The 27,442-nt window shown below is 30.4% G+C and overlaps 2 protein-coding genes and 1 non-coding gene across 4 annotated transcripts; all 3 read right to left on the reverse strand.

Moving 5' to 3' along the window:
* Positions 1–9,875: 9,875 nt before the first annotated feature.
* Positions 9,876–13,000, reverse strand: LOC103492671 (cyclin-P3-1). Its single transcript, XM_008453136.3, has 3 exons — positions 12,628–13,000; positions 10,476–10,883; positions 9,876–10,392 (listed from the first exon to the last, which is right to left on the reverse strand). Exons 2-3 carry the CDS (start codon positions 10,874–10,876, stop codon positions 10,137–10,139), a joined length of 657 nt encoding a protein of 218 aa, XP_008451358.1. The 5' UTR covers positions 10,877–10,883; positions 12,628–13,000; the 3' UTR covers positions 9,876–10,136.
* A 2,747-nt stretch (positions 13,001–15,747) lies between these two features.
* On the reverse strand, positions 15,748–25,931 carry LOC103492673 (uncharacterized). 2 transcript variants are annotated; one of them, XM_008453138.3, is made up of 5 exons: positions 25,589–25,931; positions 23,040–23,429; positions 22,885–22,968; positions 22,704–22,775; positions 15,748–16,215 (listed from the first exon to the last, which is right to left on the reverse strand). In XM_008453138.3, exons 1-5 carry the CDS (start codon positions 25,637–25,639, stop codon positions 16,024–16,026), a joined length of 789 nt encoding a protein of 262 aa, XP_008451360.1. In that variant the 5' UTR covers positions 25,640–25,931; the 3' UTR covers positions 15,748–16,023. The 2 variants fall into 2 exon arrangements, with proteins under 2 accessions (XP_008451360.1, XP_008451361.1); XM_008453139.3 differs by lacking the exon at positions 25,589–25,931 and adding an exon at positions 24,733–24,826.
* MIR845 (microRNA MIR845) lies at positions 19,894–20,139 on the reverse strand. The gene has a single exon (NR_120703.1). It is a non-coding gene; the product is annotated as a microRNA MIR845 (primary transcript).
* Positions 25,932–27,442: the final 1,511 nt, after the last annotated feature.

Raw genomic sequence — 27,442 nt, forward strand, 5'->3', positions numbered from 1 at the left:
CTTTTGAGTTGAATAGAAGATTTAAGAATACAATGTCTATCATTGATAGATAAGAGTATTTAATATGTATATGTTAGGATAGTTGTAAATATTGGAGGAAGATGCAGGTGAGGGGGGTCACGTGCAGAGGGTTGAGAAAATTGAGTGATGTATGTGTGATGTGTGTGTACATTAGTGGTAAAAAGGGTTGAGAATATTGCATTGTACTTTTAATCACATCCCTCTTGGTCTTTTACTATTTTACCATTTCCACGTTCAAAATTACCTTTTTTATTTTTTTTTTCTCTCCATATTATTACCCCTTTTTGTACCTTCAACTCTAAACATTAACATTTCCTTCTACTCCACATAACCTAAATAAAATAATATGATACAAAGTTGTTTTTTTTTTTTTTTTTTTTATATATATATATAAAATATTAGAAGTGTAATTATCTTCTAGTCACGAGCTCTAGAGACTATAAGAAAAAGTTTATGTCTTTTGTTTCAAGTTGTTTCATAGTTAGAAATATTTTAGTCTTGATCTACTGACTTTAATTAAGTTTCTTTTGTATTATCTAGTTTGAAGTGGAAAAAGATGTATGAATAGTCAAAAGTTTTTTAGATAATATTATTGCAATTGGGTTGGATAGAAAATTATTCTTTGTAACGGTAGAAATTTTTATTTGTTTTTTCTTGGTTTGTGGTTAGATTTTTTTATTTTTTTTTTTGGTAAATTTGGGTGTTTTCATATTTTTTTCAGTTTTTTACTTCTTTAAATATAGTAATTTAGACAATGATTGTTTTTTAAACTTTTGAAAAACACAAAAAGTGATTATATTTTACCATTTTTAGAAACTACTTGTACCTAAATTTGGAATAAGTGATAGTAAGAGTAATGCAACTAAAATTGCTTTTGTGTAAAGTGTTTAATTATAATGTTTTATTTTCATTTGATTAAAAAGTGTTTCGATTTTAAGATTAACGCTTACTCTTTCTTTCTTTTTTTTCATTAGAATTCATTTTAGAATAATCAATTTATTAGAAAGGCATGATTAGTACAGAAAACTTGCGATTATATTTCGTTGTTACAAACTTTCTATGAGCTTTTTTGTTGACCTACTTTTCTTAGTCGAATTTTCATTTTTTAAGTTGATATGCTTATAGTTTCTTATATTATTGTGCTACAATGAGCATATCATATTTCGATGCCTAAGTTAGTATAAGAATTATATAGTTCAATTAATAATAAAAGTATAAAAAGTAGGGTTAAAACTCTTCTATGAAAATTGTTGGAAATGTGCCAAAGTCCAACATTGGTTAGATAAGAGAGGACGATTATCACAAGTATACAAGTGAGGACAATCATATCCAATTGATTGGGGTATTTTGAGGTGAAACCAAAAGCAAAGTTATGAAAGTGTATGTCTAAAGTGGACAATATCATACCACATTATGAAGATATTTTAAGGTTCGTCGTTCATAATAGATATTGCTTACTTTTTTTCCCTAAAATTTTAAATGTGGGTGTCTACAATAATACTCTTCCTATAAGTGACAATATATAACTTTAGTAATATTAGGTTATATGCATCATTTGGCTGCTAGGCACAGTCCAACACGATTATTTCTTAATTGATATTTATCAGTTTTTTCTTTACTTGGTCAACTAGAAAATTATATATATATATATATATATATATATTAGAGAGCATTAATTGTTATCACATAAAAATAAGAAGTATCTATTTGCAATATATAGATCTTTTTTTGTAAGACTTTGACTATTATTGTTATGACCAAAAACATTTCCCACTAAAAACTAAACCAACAAAAAGCTGTGTTTAAAAAAAAAAAAAATCAAAAGCATTTTAAAGTACTTTGACACTTAACTTTTCTCTCAAATACTTGATTCTAAAGTTATCAAAAGAATAATTCTTTAAAAAAAAAATAGAATCAACTATAAAAATGATTTAATATTATGCACTTCTCATTAAAGTGATTATATTCAAAGTTCTTTTTTTTTTTTTTTTCCCTAAAACTACTCCCAACACATTATTTATATAAGTAGGAAGTAGTGTTCATTCTCTCACTATAGTTTAAATAATAATAAAGTTAGATTATATAACATATGGAAAAAAGAAAATAAATGTAAAATTATTTAATTAAATATGTCACACATATTGGTTTCATGTAGATTTGAGAGTAGTACAAAACTATATTATTCTTAGAATGAAAATTTGGAGAATGAAAATTTAATTAACTAAGGGTTCAAATAACTATTTAAAATTAATTTGAGTTATTAATTCAAATTAGGAAGGTGCTAAGATCATTCTAAACTTCTATTTTGAATTTTTTTTTTCCTTTCTTGTAGTAGTAGTAGTGACATTTATTAATTTATTTATGTTTGCTTACGGATTGTACAATTGAGCCGACCACATTAAATTTGACAAGCAAAAAACATTATTAAAAAAATCTCCACGTACACTCTTTAATTAATTAAACTTGCGTACTCAAAAAGATAATTTTCTATTGTATTTTATTAAACCATTCACGAAATTTAAAAACGCTAGAATTTGAGGTTTTATCTCGAACTAATAATTCTTGAGTCTTCCAATTTTGGAGCTTTTTTAAAAAAGAAAAAAAAAAAGGATTTATTATTTTATTAAAAAATATACTCTTATGAAAAACTCTTAAAAATTATTCTATAAGTGAACCAATTTAATTTACATTCTTTCTTAAGATAGTGAAAAGGACAATTAGAATTGTTAGGATTTATAATCAAAGGTTTAGATTGATTTGTCTATGAATTTTTTTTCTTGTTTATAAAATTACTTATGAAAATCGAGAAGGGAAAAACGCGTGGCGAATGAATATGAAATGAAAGGGAAATTGTACGTAAGTATTAGTTTAAAACGACGTCGGTTCCGAGGGGTTATGGGTACGAACACGTGGCGTCCATGCGAAAAGATATAGCCCACGTGTGCATGTATTTAATAGTGGGATCCGACGGCTGAGATTCGGTTTTTGACTTTTTTTGTAAAACAAAAGAGACAACTGGCATTGGGTCAAACGCGTTTCCATGTAATCTAGAAATCGTAAAACTCAAAAACCATTTTTTTTTCATTACTTTAATTTCATTTCCCTATAAATCTAATTAATTAGCATTCATTAAAACTGATTCCCAACAAAATCATGCCTCTACTTTTTTAAACAATACAATAAAAATTAAATAAAAATGTTGCTTAAATTCATTTTTTTTAAAATAAAATTAAAAAAAAAAAAAAAAACTTCATGTTTAACAAAACATTGTCATCTATTTGGTTTAGTGTTGCTAAGTCAACTTATTAATAAATTTATTAAACAGTGAAATTGATTGATCTATAAATAATGGGTTATAATTTCAAACTTATTTGATTTAAAGCAACACTTTAATTGATTTACCCAACATTTTTCATTTATTTGATTTAGTGGTGAAGTACCTAAAATATGTATTTATATTCATATAAATGTAATTATTATTTCGATTAAAAGTTATATGACGAAATTATGGTGAATGATATATATATATATATATATATATATATATATATATATATATAATTGTGATTGTCTCTATTGTTTCAAATAACCAACTAAAATGATGATGCCATTTTAACCACAAAATTTGTCAAGTAGAAAGAAGAATCATAATTTCAAATATCTATAATAATATATATATATATATATATGTTAATAAGAGTGAGAGGAGGCCTCTTATTAAGATGGTGGGTAAGAGGGAGTGGCAGAGGTACACAGTAAGAACCCAGTGCATCACGTGGCCACTTCATTTTTCTCTTCCTTTTTTCCCTAATGCCAAATTCCTATGACGTGGAATTTTCTCATTTTATATATTATTAAACATTTCTCCATCCTTTTTCTTTTTCTTTTTTTAATTAATTAACATCTGATCTCGTGAAACTTTTGTTTGTTTCTTCTTCTTCTTCATTTTTCAATTACAATTTTTAATTAATCCATCTCTAATTTTAAAGCAAACAAACATTGTATATATATATATATATATATATATATATATTATAGATTTTGGTTGACTATAAAGTTCCCACCAACACCAAAACGTGCAAGGAAACCCAACACGTACCTTCTAAGTTCAAGATCTTTTCGTTTATTCAATCTAATTCCAAATTGTGTTTTTCTCAACTCCCTTTGTTTGTTTATTTATTTATCTATGAGTTCAAGTTGGATCTACTCTATCACATGAGTTAGTAGTTTAATTGGTGATTTAACAGTCAATTGAGTTATATGAGAGGCTTAATTAAATCACATTAATTATATCTTTATGCTTCATATACTACTACTCGAATTGAGTGAAAGGAATCGTCGTTTTTGATCTCGAAAGATAGTTGTCGAGGTGTTAGAATGATCTTTCCATACGATAATCAAGAAAACATGTGTTTATGTAACCTAGTACGTAAAAGTGCAAACACACACACGCACGCTTTACATGGTTGTGAAGATTTCTAAACATGTTATTATTTGTTTAAAGATTGAGTATTACTAAGTTTATTTGATTACTTTCTATCAATTAAGATGTAAGATACGATTATTTTCATCTTTTATAGAATATGAAAAAACTCGTGGATTGCACTTTTTGCTTTGCAACTATCGTTATTATGCACTTTAATTTAAGACTATGTATTCTTGTGTTAAAAGCCATCAACTTATTGTTTTGTCCAACTCTATAAATATATAAATATATCTTTACTTTAATTAAAAGCTTCAAATCAACTAATGCTTATATATATAACAAACACATCTTATATATAACTTAACCACATACAATCTAACTTAGTCCTTATAATTATGTAAATTTTGTACTCTCTTTTTTCTTTCTTTCATTATATATACATACTTTATTACTTATTAAAAAAAAAAAGAGAGAGAGAGAGAGAGAGAGAATAGTGAAATTAAATAAGAGCAATGAAAAGTGAACCTTGGATTCTTTAATTTTTACATTTTGGGTACATTTATGTTAAATAATGAAATAAGACAATTTAGTTTTGGTGTTTCTTGAGAAATGGGGTTAGGAGTGTTGGTCACTACAACACAACCAAACAACCAATAAAACGAAGTACAAAAACAAAAGGATATCCAATATAGACACACACACAATATCCATCAACCCAATTATTGAACTTCATAACTTCAATTATTTAGTTGCTATATTCCCCAAGCAAAATATTGCCAGATATATATCAATTATAAGTTTAAATACATTAATTTCATTCAATATTTGCATAACTCATTGATGGGTTTAATTCTTATTTATTTTGTTAATTTGTATTGAAAAATATTTAGTTATGTTTAATTTTGATTTGGTTTCTATCTAGAGATTTAGTCCATGCTTTCCCATGTATTTGTTTTTAGATATAATCTTATTTTGATAGATATGTATATAATTTTTGAAATAATTATCCAGCAAATAAAAGAATTATTCGATGTTAAAAATTAATTTTAGTCTATATAGAATGACAATCTAATTTTTAAACTTTACTTTATAACGATCCGGTTTTTATAAATTTAAATTTGTAACTATTTAATCCTTGAGTATAATAATTGAATGATTTGTAATGATTTAGTTCTTAGACATATAAATTAGTTTTTAAATTTAATGAGATTTGTTAAATAAATAAAATGGTAAATCAATTAAAGACTCAATATTTTTATAAAACATATAATTTATATCATAAAATAATAAAAAGTGACATCTAATTTCGTTACGAATTTTTTAAACTACAAGAATTAAAGTACATGAATTAAATAGTTGAAAAATACAAGAACAGTTTATAATTTAATAGTTGTTAATATAATTACATTTCAAACCTTCCCTAATTTTACATTCTTAATTTACTTTTTTTAAGAACCATTAAACTTAAACTTTTAATTCTTTTCATTATTATATATATATATATATATATATATATATATATATATATATATTTACAAAGTACATTATTGTATTTAAGGTTATACAATAATCAATCTTGGGTACGATCTTTCACTTTTTTCACCATCTTAATTTGGAAAACTAAAACATTCTTTTAAAATTAAGAATTATATAATAATAATAATAATAATACTTTTCATTTTAAGAAAAAGATTTAAGTTTTAATAGATCCTTATAGCTCAATGCTAAAAGAAGAAATTGTAAATTATTTATTTTTAGCTCAATTTTTAGAATATGTAATATTTATTTTGAATCCCCCTAGCTTGATTTTGTCTTATAATGACCACATTGCCCCTGAATACCAACTAAAAGCCCACTGAGTTTCAAAGCATTGGCCCAATTACTTGAGGCCTATTTCCAACTTTTCATTTCTTAACCACTCCTTTTAGGTTTATATTCAATAAATTCTAAACTACTTTTATTGTGGATTAAAAATCACAATTAGTTCGGTATTTTTCACAAAATGCAACAATTTGGTCTCTAGACTTTAAAAAAAAAAATGATATGTTAGTCTACATACGTTGAAAATGGTTATGATTTAATTCCTACAATTTTTAAAGTATAAAGACTAAAATGTTACTTTTAAAAGTTTAGGGATCAAATTGTTACTTTACGTGAAAAATACGTAACCAAATGTGATTTTAAACCTTGTGTTTTATCAAAAAAAAAAAAATACAAAACTATTCAAAACATGTCTATTTTAATTATTATATCTATGACACCATTATTTAATATTCATTTACCAAATACATGTGATCAATTTGTTCAAGTTATATATATGTGTGTGTATATTTTTTAGAGTAATTTTTTCTTAACTAAAAGAGTATGATTGCTTTGTAAAACAAAACAAATCAAATTTGGCTATTTTTAAAAAGTCTAATACTTAGTTTTGTTTTTGTTGGTTTTCCATTGCTTAATTATAATTAAAGTTAACCATATAAATCGAGTTTATAATTAAAAAATTCCAAATGATTTACATAAAAGAAAAGGGACATTGTCATTGTCTCATAAAGAATGAAAACGTTTAGTTATTCAATTAATTAATTAATTAATTAATTAAATTTTAATCTTAATCTTAATCAATTTTATTATTAAAACCAATCTAAACACACTCTTACAACTCATAAATACTTTTGACATATTATTCTCAAACCCACATTGTCGTACCTATTATTCAAACTGATATTTTTCTTCATCTTGGAAATTATTCTAATCAGGATACGAATTCGTTGGGTTTCAAATGAATTTTCAAATACTAGAAGAGTTTGAACTATTTCGAAGGAAAAAATTGTTTTAGACATTCGATCATATTTCGAACCATTCATATGAAATTAAAATTTATTTATTTATTTATTTTTACCTTGCTTGGGTATGACTTAAGACGGCGTATGGAGGAAAGAAATGAATAAGGAGGGAAAAGTTAAAGAAAAAGAAAGGGTTATGATAATCCTTGTTTGAGAAAAGAATATAACGGAAGATTATGTGGAAAGGATTATGGCAAAAAAAAATTCTTATTTCTTGTTTTTTAAATTCATACAAATGTATTTTTTTTAATTCTTATTGTAAATCAAATACACAAATATTCGTATTTTATTTACCGAAATTTGAAATTGTTATTGGAAAACATGTTCCATTAACTTTTGTAAATACGATGTCTATTTTGAACTTTTCGTATGCAAGCTTTTCATGCCAAAAAATTAATTGATGCGTTACATGCGAAAGAAATTATATTTATTTTCTTTAAATTGATGTTCTAAGTGCAATACCAGGAAATTGTGTACAATCGATTTAAAAAAACAACGATCAACATAATAGCATTAAAACAAAATTACATTTAATTTTCTGAATGCAGTTAAACGGTAAACGTCAATTACGTCGTATATCAAGATAATGCAAAATAATAATAATAATAAATAACTAAAAACAATAAAAACAATGAAAACAAAAACAAAAATAGGTCATGCAGCATATGGACAATCACTGGTTATCATGCAGAATAATCGCAGTAGATGAACTTTATTTTATACGATAGCTCTATTTTGAAATATAGTATTAAAATAGTAACAATAAATTTTTTATTTAATATATCAATTTTAGTATAAATTTGTTCGAAGATTTGTGCCAATTTGAAATTATATAAAGGCATGCATATCTTTTAGTGGAAAATGGCTTCAGCGTTACTCTATCATTGTTGTGTTGTTGTCTATGTCTTAATCTAATATTAATATTCTTAATTATAATATTCAATATTGTTTATTCTATTTAATTTATTCTTTTAATATTTTATATACAAATTAAAACTCGTATTATCATAATGTATTAATGTTTATTTGTTATTTACATTACAACATGTTCTAACCATTTTTTCTCTAAAAAAAAATTAATTAAGTTTCTTTAAAATTTATAGTATGAAAAAGGTAAAAATAAATTTATTTGTAAAAATGACTATGAATTTGGGGAAAAGAAATAGTTGATGTGATTGAAATTTAGGAGGAAAAGAAATAAAAATAGGTATTGTCATTTATAAATGGGCCTAAAATGTCGTTAAAGTAAAAAAGGAACGTGAGCCGTTCCCCTGCTGGCGAGCCGTTAACCAATCGAGAATCTGAGCCGCTAGCCGTACCCCTCGAGCCGCTAGTCGCGCCTCCTTCACTCCGAGCCGTAAGCCGTGCTCCTACTGCCGATCCCTGAGCCGTACCCCTTCGAGCCGCGCCACCTTCCTTCCGAGCCGTGAACTGCGCCCCTTCTTCCGAGACGTGAGCCACGCCACTTACGCCTGAGCCGTGAGCCGCACCACTTTCTCTGCCGGGGCGGTTTTCCGTTGCCCAGGCGAGCCAGGTGTTCCATTTCAATTGGTTTATTTGAGGCGTTTTTTAACTTCCTTTGAATTCGTTTCCTTTTAAATATTAAATATATATTTAATTTAATTTGTTGAGACATTTTCTTTTGTTTTCCGGCCATAACTCTATTTGTATTAAACATAAATGTCGAGTGAGAAATGAAGATACATTTGTTTAAATACTGTTTTTCTAAAAATTTATTATTTTAAAATGAGGTTGTTTTTCAACTTATTATAGATTTATTGTAGTTATTAAGGAGGAATTTTACAAACTCGTCCAGAGAATAATTAGAAAAATCTCTTGCCATCTCTCCTTAAGTCATAATTACAAACTCGTTCAAAAATAAACATTTTCTACCTTTTTTTTTTTTTTTTTTGTCTTATTTTCTCATTTATTTTCTACATTTCTCATATGCTTTCCAACTGTATTGATATTCAAATTTTAATTTACCTTTAATTATTTTTCAATTACTAGAAATACAACCGTAAATTTTCTTAAAAAAGATATCAATATATTATCTAGTATTTATTCTTATGCACTTTATCTATCCACACAAAACACTCAAATCAACATTTTTACTCAAATCGACATTTTAATTAAAAAATTAGCTTGGTGAAACAAATATCAATACATTTAGTAATATTTTACTTGACGTAGTATGAAATCCAAAACTACTTAGATAACACATTATTTACTTTAGGATAATTGTGATTTTAGATTTTTTTATTTTTATTTTTATTGTTCTTCTTTAATTTATTTAAGAAAATTTGGAAATTTTAAAAATAAATTGGTGTAAGATCAGATCAAATGTTTAACCTTCTGCCATCTAAAAAGCAAATTGATTTTTTTTAAACTGACACATGATCATATCAAACCTATTTATACCATTCATCACATATCAAAGTGTATCTAACAAATTGTTGCTAGAATGAATATTAAAAGAAAAGAAAAACAAGTTAGCAACTATCTAAAAAAAAACAAAACGAAATGGTCCTAAAAACTGGAAAAAGAAAAACAAATTAGAACCTTCTAAGAATAGGGGAAGAAAATTGAAAACAAGAAGAACAATGGACTGAGTGTTCAACACTAATTGCCCATTCAATTTATATAGAAAGAATATATTTTTTCAAACAGGTGTTCTTCTACTTCTCCCATGAACTCTCACCGATGCTTACATGAAGACAAAGTCACAAGAAAATGAAATTTTTAAAAAGAAAATCCATCGGAAAAAATGGCCAACTTTATCAACAATGCAAACTTTCTAAATGAATCATATATGATTTTACATACAGTGGTTTGTGGTAAAAAAATCATCTGGCTGTTGTGGAAGCACAAGATTTCTCATCTTTATTTGACCAGCTCTCCTTAATCCTACAGGCTCGAATCGACCGTTCAATCTGACGTGTTTCGGTGCCTTCTTTTTCCAACTGATAACAGTATCGACCGAATGTCTGTATATTCACCTGAAGTCTAAAGTCGATACTAAACAAAAACTTCATCTCCAGTTTGTTTAACTCCGCCGTGCTTACTCCCCCAACTTTCGCATAATAGGCATTGTTGAAGAACCTGCAAAATCGAGTAAATCAAGTTGACAAAGTATCACAAGATAGAAAAATCAGGAGTGCAAATTCTGTATGATTGGCACTTACGAGTCGTCAATGAACTTTGCAGCCAGCATTATGCTCGTTATCAGCAGTCGATGAACGTTGAGGGAAGTTAACTGAATCTCTGTGCACTTGAGGAATCGATCGACATAAATATTAGCAATGACAAAGCATGATGGACTGCAGCCAAAATACTTGAAGATGCGGTCCATGTAACATCGAATACTCAGGGTAGGAGCTCGTAGACCATGAAACATTGTGCGAGCATCTTTGACTTGTGTGGCCTCCATTAGTAATTCATTTTTTTTGACAGATCTTTCTAGAAGTGAAGAAAGAAGCGTAAGAACCCGAGGATTTTTCCGGATTCCTTTGTGCAATGACTTAAGGCCCAGGTTAACGTAGATATCCGAGCAAACATCTTCGACTTCGAGTTCTGAAGCTGCCATCTCCAATCTGCATAGTAAAAGTTTTGTTAAATTTAGTGATAAAAGTAAGCCAAAGACAGCAGTGCAAGTCCAGAAGCGAGTTCATTTATATACATTTGAATGATTATAAACAGAAGAAAGGCTAATCAAAGACAAGGACAGGGCAGATTGACGTTCAAGTTTTTGGTTTTCTAAACACAAGTGGCAGAAAAACTGCTAAAGTTATCGGTTAAACGCCTCAAGTATCCCACGATTTCAGGGCCTGGGTGAAATTTTTTTGCAAAGAGTTCACACAAGTTTCAGTAACCTTTTCAACTGAGAACGACTTGAAACTAAATAAACTGTCATATATTCGGTGTAAGCTCAAGTTAAAATGGAACAGGTTTCCTGGAATCACAGGAAAACTCGGTACATTCAAGAATCTAAGTAGATGACCCTTCTGTATACGAACTATTCATCAAAAGTAAATGATTTTCCTTTCAATCCCAATTTCCGGAACTCACTCCTTGCATTATGCTCATGCCCTACCCTTACTAATTTCACATGAAACTCCACCAACTCCAAATTCAACTTCTTTGATAATTCCTTCATTTATTGATAAGATGAGGCTAGGAAACATTGCAAAAGAAATTACAAAAGAAAAAAAGAACTTTTGCAATGGATAGATAGTAAGAGATTGTATGACTGTAGTAGCGAAAATAAAATGTGAATGTACAACATGAGAGAGTGATGTAAGTTAAGTATTAAGAAAAAGGAGGAAAAACTGTATCGTTGTTTTTGAATATAAGCCGAGTCCATTCGAACTATATGGACCAAAGGAAAGCTCTATATTCAGCTTCAAGACACAGCAAGCATATTAAGTAACTAAGTTCCCAACACAAAGGTCACATCCACCCTAAATCGACATTGAGAAACACCGAGGATGTTGTTAGTTCATTAAGGTCTTGTTTGATAAGAATTTCGTTTTTAGTTGTATGTTTTCTAAAATTTATGCTCATTTCCTTCCAATATCTTAATTATGGTCTTCACCTTCGTCAAGGAAACACTCGAAGTTCCTACTCAAATTCTAAAAACAAAAACAACCTTTTTTGAAACTATTATCTTTCGGCTTTCAAAACTTTGCTTAAACACTAGTAAATAGATGACGAAACATAAAAGATTAGGAGACTGAAGTGCCTATAAGCTTAATTTTCAAGAACCCAAAACTAAAAATAAATAGTTATCAGAAGGAGACTAAGTTTTTCAACCTAGAGGTTTCAAGTTCTTTTCTTTCATGTTCTCAAGTTTAGCCAACAGGAATTTCAGGTTCCTTCAAGTTTTAATCTGAGATATAATTTCACTTTCAATTCAACTTAGAATGACCAGAAATCCCAAGTTCTTATCCAAAAACACCCTAGAACAAGTCAAATCTAACCTCCATCATCAAGTATAATAACAAAAAAGAAAAACAGGGAAACAAATCATTTTCAGTATTCTCTCTAGTACTAGATGAGATTTGAATATTACAACACAACTCAAGTTCATAAAGTTAACAAGAACCAACATACAACTCAAGAAGCCAAAAGAAACAAACCCCAAATCCTAGTACCAACAGAGTAAGCTAATCCCTAAAAAGTTGAAAACAAGTTCAAATTTTCACCCAAATCCCAGATCCCGAAAACAGAAACTTCAATGAATCCAACAATTTCCAGTAAAACCCAAATCAAATATCAAAAACATAAGAAAAAAAGAAGAAGAAGAAGAAGAAGAAGAAGAAGAAAGAAGAAACTTACAGAAGAGGGAATAATAATGGGAGACAGTAAATGGGATGGTTGTTTGAGCTACATTAGAGGCAAAAAGGGGGAAGGAGAAGAGAATCTGAATGAGATGGAAGAAGAAGGATTAAGAAATTGTAATGAAGCTTGTTATGTGCTCTACCTTCCATGTTCCTTCCCCCTTTTGCTTTTTTTGCTCAAACTTTTGGATTTAGAGAAATATTGGGTTTTCAAGGATTCTTCTTCATCTTCTCTCTCTATATATCCTCACATGGGAACTTGGGAAGTTCTGAGAACAACTTTTTCTTAACTATTTTTTTTTTTTTTTTTTAAAAAAAAAGACAAACTTTATAGATTAGAAGGAAGATGAAAGAAATAATGCAAAGGGTCAAATTATGTCAAAAAGAAAATAAGAAAAAAAAAAAAGAGCAAAGGGCAATTATTTTAATTTTCTTGTCTTATCTCTTAGCGTAGAGGTGGTGGGAGGCGGAATTTAGTGGCCCCAACTATTTCTTCTAATATCCACGATGACATATTAAATATCACATTCCAACTTTACTCTCACAATTTCATTGATGAATCTGAGGACTTTCAATTTGATTGTGTTTAAGAACTATGTCCTATTCTTATCCTTATTGTACACTTTTATCATTTTTTACCATCCCTATTTCTAATAGTTAAGACAACGTCTGATTTATATTAAATTTTAAAACTTTTTTGGCTACTTAAATTTATGGTTAAGTTTTAAGTTACTTTTAAAAAATAGATCTTGAAGTTTAAACACATAAAATTCATTGCCAAAATAGAAAAAAAAAAATCATTCCTTAACAAACAAATTGATTTGTTACCAAATGCAGGTTAAGGTTTTTTTTTTTTTTTTTTTTTTTTTAATTGTTATTATTAACTATAATAAATAATAATCAATATTCCACTTCTTCAAAATGATTAATGTGATTTGGATAAATAAATGGTGGTCAACTCATTAATTAATAATTATTTATAGCTTTATTAATGAATTTTGGTTGATTCATATCACATCCAACTGATCTCTTTGTAATTTCTACATTTACTTTCATATTAAAGGAAAACCAATAAGTTATACTATATAGTTTCTTTTAAACATTCTTAACACAATTTATTCATAGGATAAATTATTTGTAAGACTAATAGCTTTTAATAAACAAGACAATAAAATAAACACCATTAGAAGCATACTATGTATCAATAATTATATTTACGATTATAGAACTCTATGTAGTTTAAATTATAAATTATAATATTTAGATAGTAATTTCATAATATTAAATTTCTATTGACACCTCGATACTTCCATCTATATTTCTACATTTGTATGAATTTGATATTGATACAAGGAACGAGTCGATATTTTAATAATATCTTGTAAAATTTTACGAAATACAAAAAATAAAACATTAAAATGTCATTGATATAAATATAATATAAACAAATGAAAAAGTAATAAAATGTTTATTTATAATTTAATCTTATTTCTTAAACTTCGTTTTTCCTAATTCATCAATCGAAACTAACATTCTCGTAAAAAAAACTTTGAAAAATTAATATTTAAATATCTCTATGGAGGTTGATATTTCAATGTAAAAAATGGTAAATTTGATAAAATATTTACAAAACATACATATCAATTCTATTAATGATAGATAATGATATAGTTTATTTTAATATTTTTCAAAAAGGAGAAAATGAGAAGTGGGGATGAGTTGTGATGATTACTAATACTAACTATGGTTGATTAAAATAAAATAAGTTACTAAATGTTTCCGCAACTTAGGCCACTATTACTGCCTCTCTTTTGCATTAACATTTGCTTCATAACCTAACTTTTATTTTGCTAAAGTTTCTTTTCCTTTTTCTTTTTGGAAAAACAAATAATTACTTTCACTTTTTCTTTTAATACTCACAATATAATTTTTATTGTCGAATTAATTAAAGAATTAGATTGAGACTGACATTGAGCCAACAATAAAGAAAACAAAAATCCACCCCATATAAATAATTATATTCTTTTTCTAATATATATGCAATTATTGTACAACAGCACTGATAATTATCCAGTGAGCCTTCTATTTAATAAATATATAAAAAAATTTGTCTTCAACAACCTCTTTTATTTAATCAATTGAGTAATATAAGGCACAAATTAAATAAGATTAACGTATACTCAATTTTAGTTCAATTAAATATGATACATACTTCGGTTTAAATCCTCACTCGTATGATGTTGAACAGAAAAAATGAATGAAGGATCTTTTTCCTTTTCCAATTTGTAAACATTAATTATATTTTCTTTTTTAAAAATAATGTCAACGTAGTTCTTCACGAACAAATGAATAATGTGACTTTTAATACGTTTATTGGTTTATTTTAGTTGATATAAGCTCATTTAAATAAATATTAGATGAGTGAATGAGTATTACTTATTAGGTCCGTAATGACTAAAAACATCATTTTCGTTATAAATAATAACACGTTATTAACATTAATGGATAAAGATAAAACAAGTTTATTACTCTTTTGATTTTTTATCTTTAAATTTGGTTTCTCTATTTAATTCTTAAATTTTTAAATTGACTTTTAATCCATGTTTAGAATTTGAAATTTATTTTTAACAAGTCAATTTATTGTATATAGCATATTAAAAAAACACATTATCAAAGTCTAATCAGCATATATTATAACAAATAAACTTTAGCTCTAGAAATACGTTAATTTTGGGGAAAAAAACTAAAAATTTAGGGTAAAAGTTACCAAATAAAATAGAAATATATGAAAAAAGAGTTGGACATAATGAACCAAAAGAAAATATAAAGAATGAAGAAAAAAAAAAAAAGAAAAAAAAGAAAAAAGAAAGTGAAGCCGCCACGGTGGCGGTAATAGTTATATAAAAGAAACCACTGTAGGCACAGCTGGCAAGTAGTGTCGGCACCGACACCACAACAACTAGGTGCCACCTCATTCATTTTGGCTCAATATCATTTTAGATTTGAAGATGCTTTAATAACTCATCTAGATTTTGAATTGGAATTTATCCTCCCCCTACATATACTTTGTATTTCTCAACTGTTCTTTAAGATTAGTCCATCATAGATACAAGTTTTTAACATGAAAGCAAAAAACCTATTTTTTCTTAAAATCTAATTTCCAAAATGATTATATACCTTTTAAGAAAAACTTCTCCCAATTCCAAATTTAACATTTTTCATTCACTTTTCATGGCTAATGAAAGGGCTTTCTGTACTGCTATGGTCTAACTCACCCCTCCAAAAAAAAAAAAAAAAAAAAAAAATCTACGAAAACTAATGAGCAAGTCTACTAACTAAAGAGCAACTAAGTCAGAGTTGCAACACCATAAGGAGTGAACCCACATATTCTACTTCAATTTTGTTTGTTGAGCTTCTTTCTCTTACTTGGAGGGGGAACACCACCGGGGTCGAGAGGTATAGTCTTGTCCAGTTCTGCTTGAGAAGTAGCTTGAATTGATTCCGAAACTCTCAAACCCTTCGGGATCACAATCACATCCTTTAACTTCTCCAACATTTCAAATGCATCATGATTCCCATTCTTGTACTGCACAATTTTAGAGCTAAATAAGTACTGTTATGTTGAGGTTAGGTGAGCAGGTTTGCTTACCTCCAAGCTATAAATTTGTTGAGCTCACATAAAAAAAAAAAAAAAATGAATAAAGATATTCTAACTCTATATGCCTTGTCATTTTCTTGCGTAATTTGAACGAATTATAATTGCGAGCCAAATACTCTCTTGGTAATAGTTTTCAAAAGTGGCCCTTGATGATTGGCACCTTTATAACCACTAAACAACACTTGCTTAAAGATAACAAAGTTCACAACTTAAAAAGTCAGGGACATGACATCATTTAGATATGGACATAACAAAACATAGACCATTAAAAATGGCAACAAATCATTTTCAGAAACTAATAAATGTATATTAACAACATAAAATGCTCGATCACATCATATTCTTGATAATATATTGACATATTAAGACCTATTTCAACAAATTATTTTGTTAATCACCATTTAGTTTTCTCACATCACATTTCCCATCTCCAGTTATGTCTTTGGACTTGATATATATAACCTAAGGAAACTGTTGTGTTCTTGTAGCAATCATTGCAACCTTAACATCTACTACTAACAAACATTTAAATCTTATCATTCCTGAGGTTTAATGGGTACCTTAAATAATGGCAATTCTTAAGCATTACTATTCTTCAAACTTTAGTAAGAATTGTGATGGAACCCGGTTCCAACACAAGTATGTGATAGAATGAAATCTGAATCTTTATTGATTATCAAATTACTTTGTTACGATCTCAGGAAAACCAAATTGAAGAATGCCTTCAATTCGCAAGAACAATATCTCTCCCTCACTAATATGTAACCTATCTCTCAAGGTTGAACAGAATTACCACTCAAAGGTTTCCTATCTCCTCTCCTCTATGAGTTCCCTATTTATAACTTCCTATTCTACCCTGTGGTCCCCCTCAATTCTTTTACATTTTCAACCGACTTCTCTAACTACCCCTATAACTACTTATTCTTTTTTCTTCTACTATATTGATGAGTTATTGGTGAACTATCATTGCATTCCCGCTCCAAATTCACCTTGAGCCAGGAAGACTGTTGAAAGTCATCATACTTCTCCCATGTTGCTTCCTGCCGTGGTAGTCCTTTCCAACTCATCAGAACTTCCCATTCTCCTTTGTCATTCTTTGTATAACCACAAGCTTCATCAGGTACGGCCACCCATTCATGATTTTCTGTCAAGTAAGGTACCACTTCTTGCTTTTCCTTGCATTCACCGAAGGCTCTTTTCAACTGAGAAATATGGAAAACAGGATGGATGGTGGCTGAGACCAGTAGTTCCAGTTTATAAGCCACAAATCCAATTCTTTTGAGAATGCAGTATGGGCCAAAGTACTCAGGAGATAGTTTTTCATTTCGCCTCTTCCTCATTGATACTTGTCTATATGGCTGGATTTCCAAGTATACCATCTCTCCTTCTTCAAACTCTATTTGTCCCCGCTTAATGTCAGCATAGCTTTTCATTTTCTCTTGAGCTACACGAAGATGATCTTTCAACGCTGCTAGAGCTATGTCTCTCTCCTTCAGTTGTTCATCTAGTGTTGAGTTTGGAGTTTCTCTATCTCCATAGTAAATAAGAGGCGGTGGTGATCTACCATTCACAGCTTTGAAAGGAGATACTCCTCGTGATCTTTGTTACGTAGTGTTGTATCAATATTCAACCCAATGGATCCAATTTAACCCATTCTTTCGGTCTTTCGCCACAAAAACAACGTAGGTAGATTTCCACTGATCTATTCACTACCTTCGTTTGGCCATCCGTTTGTGGATGGTATGCTGTACTTCTATTTAGTTTGGTTCCAACCAGGCGAAATAGTTTCTTCCAAAAGTAACTCAGGAAAATCTTATCTCTATCTAAGACAATGGATTGTGAGAATCCATGTAATCTTACTATTTCTTTAATGGAGGGATCTGCCACTGTTTTAGCATCAAATGGGTGTTTGAGCGTTAGGAAATGAGCATATTTGCTGAACCAATCTACCACTACTAAGATTACTTCATATCCGACTGATTTGGACAAACCTTCAATGAAATCCATCGAGATATCATTCCATATTCTATCTGGAATCTCCAATGGCATTAGTAAACCGGCAGGAGTTGGGGCTAAAGATTTATTTCTTTGACAAACCGTGCATTCTTCACAATACTTCTGAATGTCATGCTTCATTCCTTCCAAAAATATCTCTCCTGTCAATCTTTTATAGGTTCTTAAGAACCCTAAGTGCCCTCCAAAGACAGAGTCATGGTAAGTGTGCATTATCGTAGGTATCAAGGAGGAAGTCTTTGCAATCACTATCCTTCCCTTGTATCGAAGCATATCATGCTGTATAGAATAGTTCTTCACTTCTTCACCACACTGCAGCTTAGCAATCACTTCTTTCAATCGTTCATCTCTTTTCACTTCTTTTATGACCTTCAGATCAATCAATGTAGGGGCTGTTAAATTGTAAAGATGTAATGTGGGTGGCATTCGTGATAGGGCATCTGCTGCCTTGTTTTCTAACCTGGGTTTATACACCACTTCAAACGAGTATCCGAGTAGCTTGGCTATCCACTTTTGACACTATGGTTGTATTACTATTTGCTCAAGTAAGAACTTCAATGAAGTTGACTAAGAATTTCCTACCTAAAAGATAGGGTCTCCAATGTTGTACTGCTAACACCAACGCCAATGTAGAACTTTCCGAAAATGGCCTCCGATGTTGTGCCCAATAAATTGCTCTACTTTTTCTTGCACATTGATATTGAAGAACATGGAGAGAAATGGCATTCCTCATTGCCATGATACAAGGTACACTTAGAGAGGGACAATGGGTTCCTGCTTTGCATTTCATTAGCCATGTTAAACTCACTCAGCAGAAGAGTTAATATGAAAATCTTCACTTTCTAGATTTTAGCCTTCCAAACCAACTCCAGGTTTCCCTTAGAACAATGTTACTCGAAAAAAAAATATGTTGAAGCAATTTCCAGTGTATCGTGAACGATGTTACTCAAGAACTGTCCAGTTTCCAGTGTTGCTAAAGAGCCACTTCTCAGGTTTGTAATTCTCTTATCTGATGGGAAGAAAGTCATCAGCCCTTACATGTCCTGGTGGAAAAGGATGTCCATTGTCCTAGGATTTAGCAAGTTTCTTTAGCAACCTTATAGTAGGGTCTGCAGTTGTACCATGAACATTGTCGAGGTACATGCAAGTTTGGATACAGACAAAAAGAAGAGGAGCTAGATCCCTCTTCTAGTGTAACACTGAGGAAGAAGCTAGATTTCTATGTTGCAACAAAGAATGTTGTATTTTGGGAACAATTTGATAGACCACCAATAATTTAATATAGTAGAAGGAAAAAGAATAAGTAGTTATAGGGGTAGTTAGAGAAGTCAGTTGAAAATGTAACAGAGTTGAGGGGGACCACGGGGTAGAATAGGAAGTCATAAATAGGGAACTCATAGAGGAGAGGAGATAGGAAACCTTTGAGTGGTAATTCTGTTCAACCTTGAGAGATAGGTTACAGATTAGTGAGGGAGAGATACTGTTCTTATGAATTGAAGGCATTCTTCAATTCGGTTTCCTGAGATTGTAACAAAGTAATTCGATGATCAATAAAGATTCATATTTTCATTCTATCACAAACTTGTGTTAGAACCGGGTTCCATCATATTGGTATCAGAGCGAAAATCCTGGTAAAGCAGAAGAAGATGGCGAAGAAGCACGAAGAAAGATTTGAAGCACTATAACAGAAAGTTTCTGAGATGAAAGTGGATTTGCAGAAGCTACCATATCTTCGATAGTGAAAAACATAGAGCGATTGAGTATTCAAGCAGAAAAACAACAACAGCAACAAATGCTGATGAAGAATTTAGATCGTCTGAGTACGCAAAGTGATAAGCAGCAACATCAGGTACTAATGAAATATATCGAGATTCTAGTCAACGATAAGTCAACAACTACTTCCGATACAGAAGGATCAACTAGCAAATAAAAAACGAATGGGAGTAAGAAGGAAGAAAATGAAACAACAATCGACGAATCACTCGATGAGTCGAAGAAGAAAGCGAAGGCAGAACAAGCACAGGCTGCCAATCGGAGTAAATTTAAAAAGGTGGAGATGCCCGTTTTCAGTGGAACTGATACCGACTCTTGGTTATTCAGAGCAAATCAATATTTCCAAATCCACAAACTTAGTGATTCGGAGAAACTAACGGTATCCGTGATTAGTTTCGATGGGTCGGCACTCGACTAGTACCGGTCTCAAGAAGAAAGGAGAGAAATTTAAAGATTGGAGTGATTTGAAACGAAGATTGTTAGAGAGATTTTGCTCCAATGGAACAGGCTGCTGTGGATCAGGGCTGAGGTGGAATTCTCATAACCCATTGGGTTGGCACAAATGATGAGATTGGCCCAAAGAGCGGAAGTAAGGGAGATCATTTGAAGAGAGGCAAATTTGAGCAGATATTCATGTAACAAATATCCCTTATATCCACCAAATCCTAATAAAACTTACTCCTTAATTTCAAATGAAATGAAAGGGAGAACAACTTTTCCAATGAGGACGATTACCTTGAGAGGGGCATCAACGGGAGAAAATAAGAAGAAGGGCCGTCTAATAGACTCTCTGATGTAGAATTTCAAGCAAAGAGAGAAAAAGGATTATGCTTCAAGTGTGATGAAAAATATCACTCTGGCCATAAATGTAAGGAAAGAGAATTGAGAGAATTGTGGATGTTTGTGGTAAGACCCGATAATACAGAGGAAGAGATTGTTGAAGAAGATGATTATGGGCAGAAAGAGTTAAACACCATGGAATTGAGAGAAGAATTGGGAACAGTAGCCGAATTATGCATTAATTCAGTGGTTAGGCTGACCAATCTAGGCACAATGAAAGTGAGAGGAAAAATCCATGGAGAAGAAGTTGTCGTGCTCATTGATTATGGAGCAGCAACAATTTCGGAAAAGTTAGTTACCTCATTAAAGCTACACACAAAGGAAACCTCCAACTATGGAGTGATCCTTGGATTTGGTGCTGCTGTCAACGAAAAGGGTGTGTGTGAGAAGGTAGAAATCATGCTGAATGATTGGCTGGTTGTGGAAAATTTCCTACCATTGGAGCTAGGAGGAGTTGATGTAATACTAGGGATGCTATGGCTCTATTCATTAGGAGTCACAGAAATGGACTGGAATTCAGTCATGACCTTTTTCCACAACAGTAAGAAGATCGTAATTAAAGGAGATCCAAGTTTAACCAAGACTCAAGTCAGTTTGAAAAGTCTGGTATTGTTGGTGAAGAAAAAGGATGGTAGCCGGAGATTTTGTGTTGATTATAGAGCTCTCAACAACTTGACCATTCCAAATAAGTTTCCCATTCCCGTTATTGAAGAGCTTTTTGATGAACTGAATGGTGCAAACTTATTTTCTAAAATTGATCTAAAAGTTGGATATCATCAAATAAGAATGTGCAAATAAGATAGGAAAAACAGCATTTAGAAATTATGAAGGGCATTATGAATTCTAAGTTATGCCCTTTGGGTTGACCAACGCCCAGCAACATTTCAATCCTTGATGAATAATATTTTCCGCTCTTACTTAAGGAAGTTTGTCCTAGTTTTTTTTTATGATATCCTCATATATAGTAGGGGCTAGAAGAACATTTGCAGCATATAGAGTTAGTTTTGGAAGTGTTGAGGGAAAACAAACTCTAAGCTAACAAAAACAAGTGTAGTTTTGCCTACTCAAAAGTGGAATATCTAGGCCATATCTTGTCTAAAAGAGGAGTAGAGGTAGATCCGGAAAAAAATGGAGCAATCAAACAATGGCCAATTCCTACTAATGTGCGTGAGGTCAGAGGCTTCCTAGGATTAACCGGATATTTACAGACGTTTTGTACAACACTACGGATCCATGGCTGCCCCCTTAACCCAATTACTAAATTGGGAGCATTCATGTGGAATGAAGAAGCTGAGGAAGCCTTCCGAGAATTACAACACACCATGATGATATTACCTGTCCTTGCTTACCTAATTTCAACATATGATTTAAAGTGGAGACCGGAGCATCTAAGTATGGAATTGGGGCAGTTCTAATGCAGAACAAGAGACCTATAGCATTCTACAGCCATACATTGGCAATGAGAGATCGTGCCAAACCATAGAATTCCTTTTATAGCAAGGAGAGGTTGTTACTTTATTGGAAAGAGATAAGGATTTGAGTTCTAGAGCAAGTTTTTTTTATCCCTTCTTTTGTAGGCAGGTTATGAAATGATATCTTTCTAATTCTTATGACCAAGCTCAGGCGCTTTTTTACGAATTCTAGAGCTCTTTAGGAGATTTCTTATGTACATTTTTATTCTATCAACACAAAGCTTCTTTGTTTCCTTTCCAAAGGAAAAATGTAAAGAACAGAAACGTCCATGCAGACCTCATAGCTATGGCACCATAAGTGAAATTTGATATACATACTGCTTCGTATCGGTCAAGAGCATTCTCCAATTTCTGAGTAAGCACTCGATTTTCTTCAGCTAATTCTTCAATCTGCACATAAGCAATTAGTTGTCAAAATAAAACAGTTCTTTGATGAACTCAAGTTGGCCTTATAAAAGCTTGAAGAAAAGAATGAGAAGATGGAAATGACTTATATAACCTTCTTCTGGGATGCTATATACATGTTCTTGTAATTCATTTCAGGTGTAGGTATCGTTTCCATCGGGAAGGATCTTTTGATAACCTGTTGATTCACTAATTAATGAGCATGATCATTCCACTTAAAAACACAACAGAAAAACAAATGCTCTATACCTCAGTCTTTATTGAGTCTAAAGTCTGGCCATGTGCTTCAAATAGTTTCAAAATATAGTCAAGTTTCCCTTCAAATTTCCTTTCCTTCATCATTAACTCTGGGCGATCTTTCTCTTGTTTGAGAGGTGGCAAACTTTTCTCATGGTTAGTCGGCATCTCATTTTCTTCATCACTTTCACTAAGAGTAATCTCTTCAATGACATTCTGTATTTTGACGCTACGAGATGTAGAATTTTGGATACGTTCAGATCGACGGATAGAGAACCTATTCACTTTCTTTTTAGAAGTACTTTGGCTGTTCAATGGTGATTTTATCTTCTTCGAGGATATATTGGTACTTTCTGGTCTCTCAGAGGCAGTCATTGAGCTTTCTTGTGCTGCTTCTGTGATCTGCAAAAACAAATCATCTTTTCAGGCTTTGATTTTGAAGTGTACAACACCAGCAAATAGATTCAAAACTTATAATTCATTCTACCATTTCTACTGTTTCAAAATTTACTCGAAAGAAGGAAAGGTCACAAGACCACAAAAAAAGGAAAAGAAAAGAAAACTTGAAGCGAGCGCTAGAAAACATTAAGACTGCATGAACACATTGAACCTTTTTAACTCGATAGAATTTGATATCACGAATTGATCAGAAATAAAATGCTAATAAATTATCAATAAACAAAAATACATTAATTAAAGGCATTCTAGCAGCCTAGGTGACCACAAGTGATGAACAGAATATACATGAAGACGTCCCAATTAAACAGAAGTACGTAACAAGAGCACCAATCACAAACACAACCAACTCAGGGACTGGAAAAGGAAAATTATATAAACGAACTCCATTTTTTAGTGATAAAAAATGAAAGAAAATTTCCATAAGAGGAATTCGTCTCAAAAAGAAGAACTTAGCACAACTTCCTCTAGCATTGCCCACAAACTTGAGCATTGAGCAACAGAGACATCAAAACTCAAAAGTATGTCAAATACAACACTACACCTTAAAAGCATAGAAGTATAGCCACGACAGGCGGTCTAAATCCTCATAAGCAGGCTATTGATGCAACATGCTCGAACAAAGAATATCCATATAATGAAAATTTTGCATACTTCTAAGGGACAAGTTTTTCTTTTCTCAGAAAAAAAGGTTGAAGAAAAAATGGGCAAAGTGAGGAGCACTAGTGAGTCTATAATTAGTTATCGTGTTATATAGTTATCAACTTGGTAAAAGAGGTAAAATCTAGAAGAGGAAATTTTAATAATATGAGAAAATAAGAAAAATAGAAGGCTGCCTTTACTAGTTGACAAGGTGAACACCCTTAAAGGGTGTTTGCCATGGCCTGACAACATGTCTTCTCATTTGTAAATATACAAAAATGTGTCTTGTAAACCCAGCTGATAACCTGACATCAGTATCAATCTTTGCATTAAAGATAAGATGGGCTAACTTTGGTCCTCAACTTATTACTTATCGATTGATATTACGTTACATATGACCCTTTAGACTCGATGAATAGAAACACAGTTGAGATTGGCTTTTTCTTTTAGTGAATGAAATCTGTCTCTCAATGTGAGAGGAGAACTTTATTTATTGAGGAAAACTTAATACAAGTTAGTTATTTAGTAACTAACTAATCGATTTTAACAAACTATAACAGTAAAATAGTAAAACAGTAGCTTTAGTTGTTTAGGCTGTTTGAATTACATCGCTCAAGAATCAAGGAACATTCAGCAGAAATGTGATGCTTTCGTTGAAAAATGCTCCACTCAACCTTTGTTCCAATCTACACACAAAACACAAAATCCCCACATAAACAATTCAGTTTGGAGATACCTCTCCAAGGGTTTCAAGCTCTTGAATTTAACTTAGTGCTCATTTAATAACCCTTTGGTTTTTGGTTTTTGAAGGATAAGCCAACTCCCTCTCAATTTGTGACTGGATTCTTAGCCAAATTTTCAAAAGAAGAAAAAATAGTAATAAGCTACTTTTTTTAGTGTTCAAAATTTAAATTGGTTTTCGAAACATTAGTAAAAAAAATAGATAATAATGCAAGAAATTAAACTTAAATCCCTTATTCAACCTCAACGAGTAGAGGTAGGCAAAACCTCCTCATGATAAGTGAGATAGATAGCTAATAAGCATGATGCAATAGAAATTAGGAACGATGAAGCAAATAAGTGAACTATAAAAAAATATATATATGTTTGGAAGACGATCAAAGTCTTCCCATTGACTGCCAGATAAGAAGAAGACAACAGGTTTATAAACGAGGGGCAAATACAACTTAGATTTTAAAAGGAAGAGATCACGAGGAGATCATTACTTTCATATTATAATCCATCTTGAAATTTTCACCACTACAAGAATAATTTACCTAAAAAGCAAAAGATAACTATAAAATACTTATCTGAAGACCTAAAACTAGTAAAACAAGTTTTCTATTAACAACCTCAAATTTAAACAAGTACTTTTTTTTTTTTTAAAAAAAAAACAGATTAAGAGTTGGAAACAAAAAAGAATGCAAGAAACAGAACACGAATATGAGTTAAAATCACATTACCAATGCAGCATTTGCCTCAGATTTTGCAGCCTGAGATGGTTTCTTCCTCATTTTATGGACGTAAAGAGAAAACCCTTTTGAAAAAAAAAAAAAAAGAAAAAAAAAAGATCAAAACATAAAAAACTCCCACCAATGTTTACGTTTCAATCGAATGGGAACAACCCCATTTGAGAAATTGGGAAAAAGAAGGAGGGCTAATTTATTATGGAGGATTTAAAAAACCAATTTCGATTATGATCCAATTTATTACAGAAGAGAATAAAAAAGAGCGTCATTAAGAACCACTTTGCTGAAAATGGAATCTTTCAAATTTCAGAAGGTCTGAGCATTCGGAGTTCACAATTATGGTGCCTCCAACTCCATCAATATTATTCCCTTCAAAATTTTGGGTGGGTTTTTGTTTGAAGAAATAAATAGAAAAGGATTTTGTGATTAATTAAGAAAATTACTTAATGATTTTCAAAGTTACTAATTATGAATCATCAATGGCATAACCGTTCAAAAAAAAATTAATCAATGGGATAAATTTTGGAAACAGTAAGAAACGCTTTTTCATGTGAAAACTCTACTTCCTTTTTTTTCAGTCCATCTCGAACATTTACTTTTCCAACTTACTCACTGTTCTTAGGTAATCGAAAAAACTCAAACGTATAGAATCTCGATGTTATCTGTTTGGAGTTAACAACAAGATCTACATTGAATCTCTCCAAATTTTACACTAACTCTTACCTCTTCATGATTTTCTCCATGCAATATTTTTCAAATCTTATATGGAATCTTAGTTACAACCTATATTTACAATTACACTTAAAAGACGAATTTCTAAATTGATTTACTAATTATCTTTTCAAAATTTTGGTAATATTATTTTTTAATTTTGGAAAAATTACATGACATTTTGAACTTTTTGTTTAGTATGTAATATGGGTGAGATATATGTGAAAGGCCTAACATAAGATAAACTAGAAAAAATAATATTGATCTCCTAGAAAGAAGGAGAAAAAAAAGGCATTTGAGGGAATTTGTTTTCTTTTTTCTTTTTTTTTTTACAATTCCCACGTAAAAATACGCGTGTAATCTAAACTATCTTATATTCAAATCATAAAAATCAAATTTTCTTAAGATTGAAAAAAAAAATATTGATTCTTTCCTTGTTTCAATGTTGAATACATAGAAATACGAAATTACCTTACAAATATCGACATATCTAACAAAAATTTAATATTGTGAATATATTATAACAACAAGGATTTGATCATTAAGGAAATATATATTTTTAAGCCTTATTATAAAGATATTATCTTTTCTATCTATTAGGTTGAAAATAACTTTTGGTTTGTGATTCATTTTTGTGTTTGTTTTTTAAAAAACAAAAAAAATACAAAGAAAACAATTAAAGCGTGTTTCATATGCTTATTTTTAAAAATAAAACCCTCGAAATAGTTCATTTTAAGCCTTACTTTCTATGTTTCATGAATTTTCGGATGAAAATATGGATTCTCGAATTTAGTCGATAAGAAAAGATATATATATTCAAGCCTTACTATAAAGATATTATGAAAAAAAAAAAACTTTATTTTATGAAAATGTATGTCTTACTAGATACAAATAAGAAAATAGAATATTCAAATTAAGACCAAAGAAGAATTTATAAACTATGAAAAAGCATATGCTTTTAAAAAAAATGTTTTTCTAAAAATTCATTTTTGTTTGAATTTATTTGCGTAGAAATGGTGAATTTATTTTCGTGAAAATGGTTTAAAATATATCTAAAATAGTTTTGAGTACCTCTTAAATACTCTAATTTTGTTCACAATAATTTATTTTAATAATTAAACATTTGAAAGTATAATC

This window comes from Cucumis melo, chromosome 1, assembly GCF_025177605.1.
Source record: "Cucumis melo cultivar AY chromosome 1, USDA_Cmelo_AY_1.0, whole genome shotgun sequence".
NCBI classification, from domain to species: domain Eukaryota; kingdom Viridiplantae; phylum Streptophyta; class Magnoliopsida; order Cucurbitales; family Cucurbitaceae; genus Cucumis; species Cucumis melo.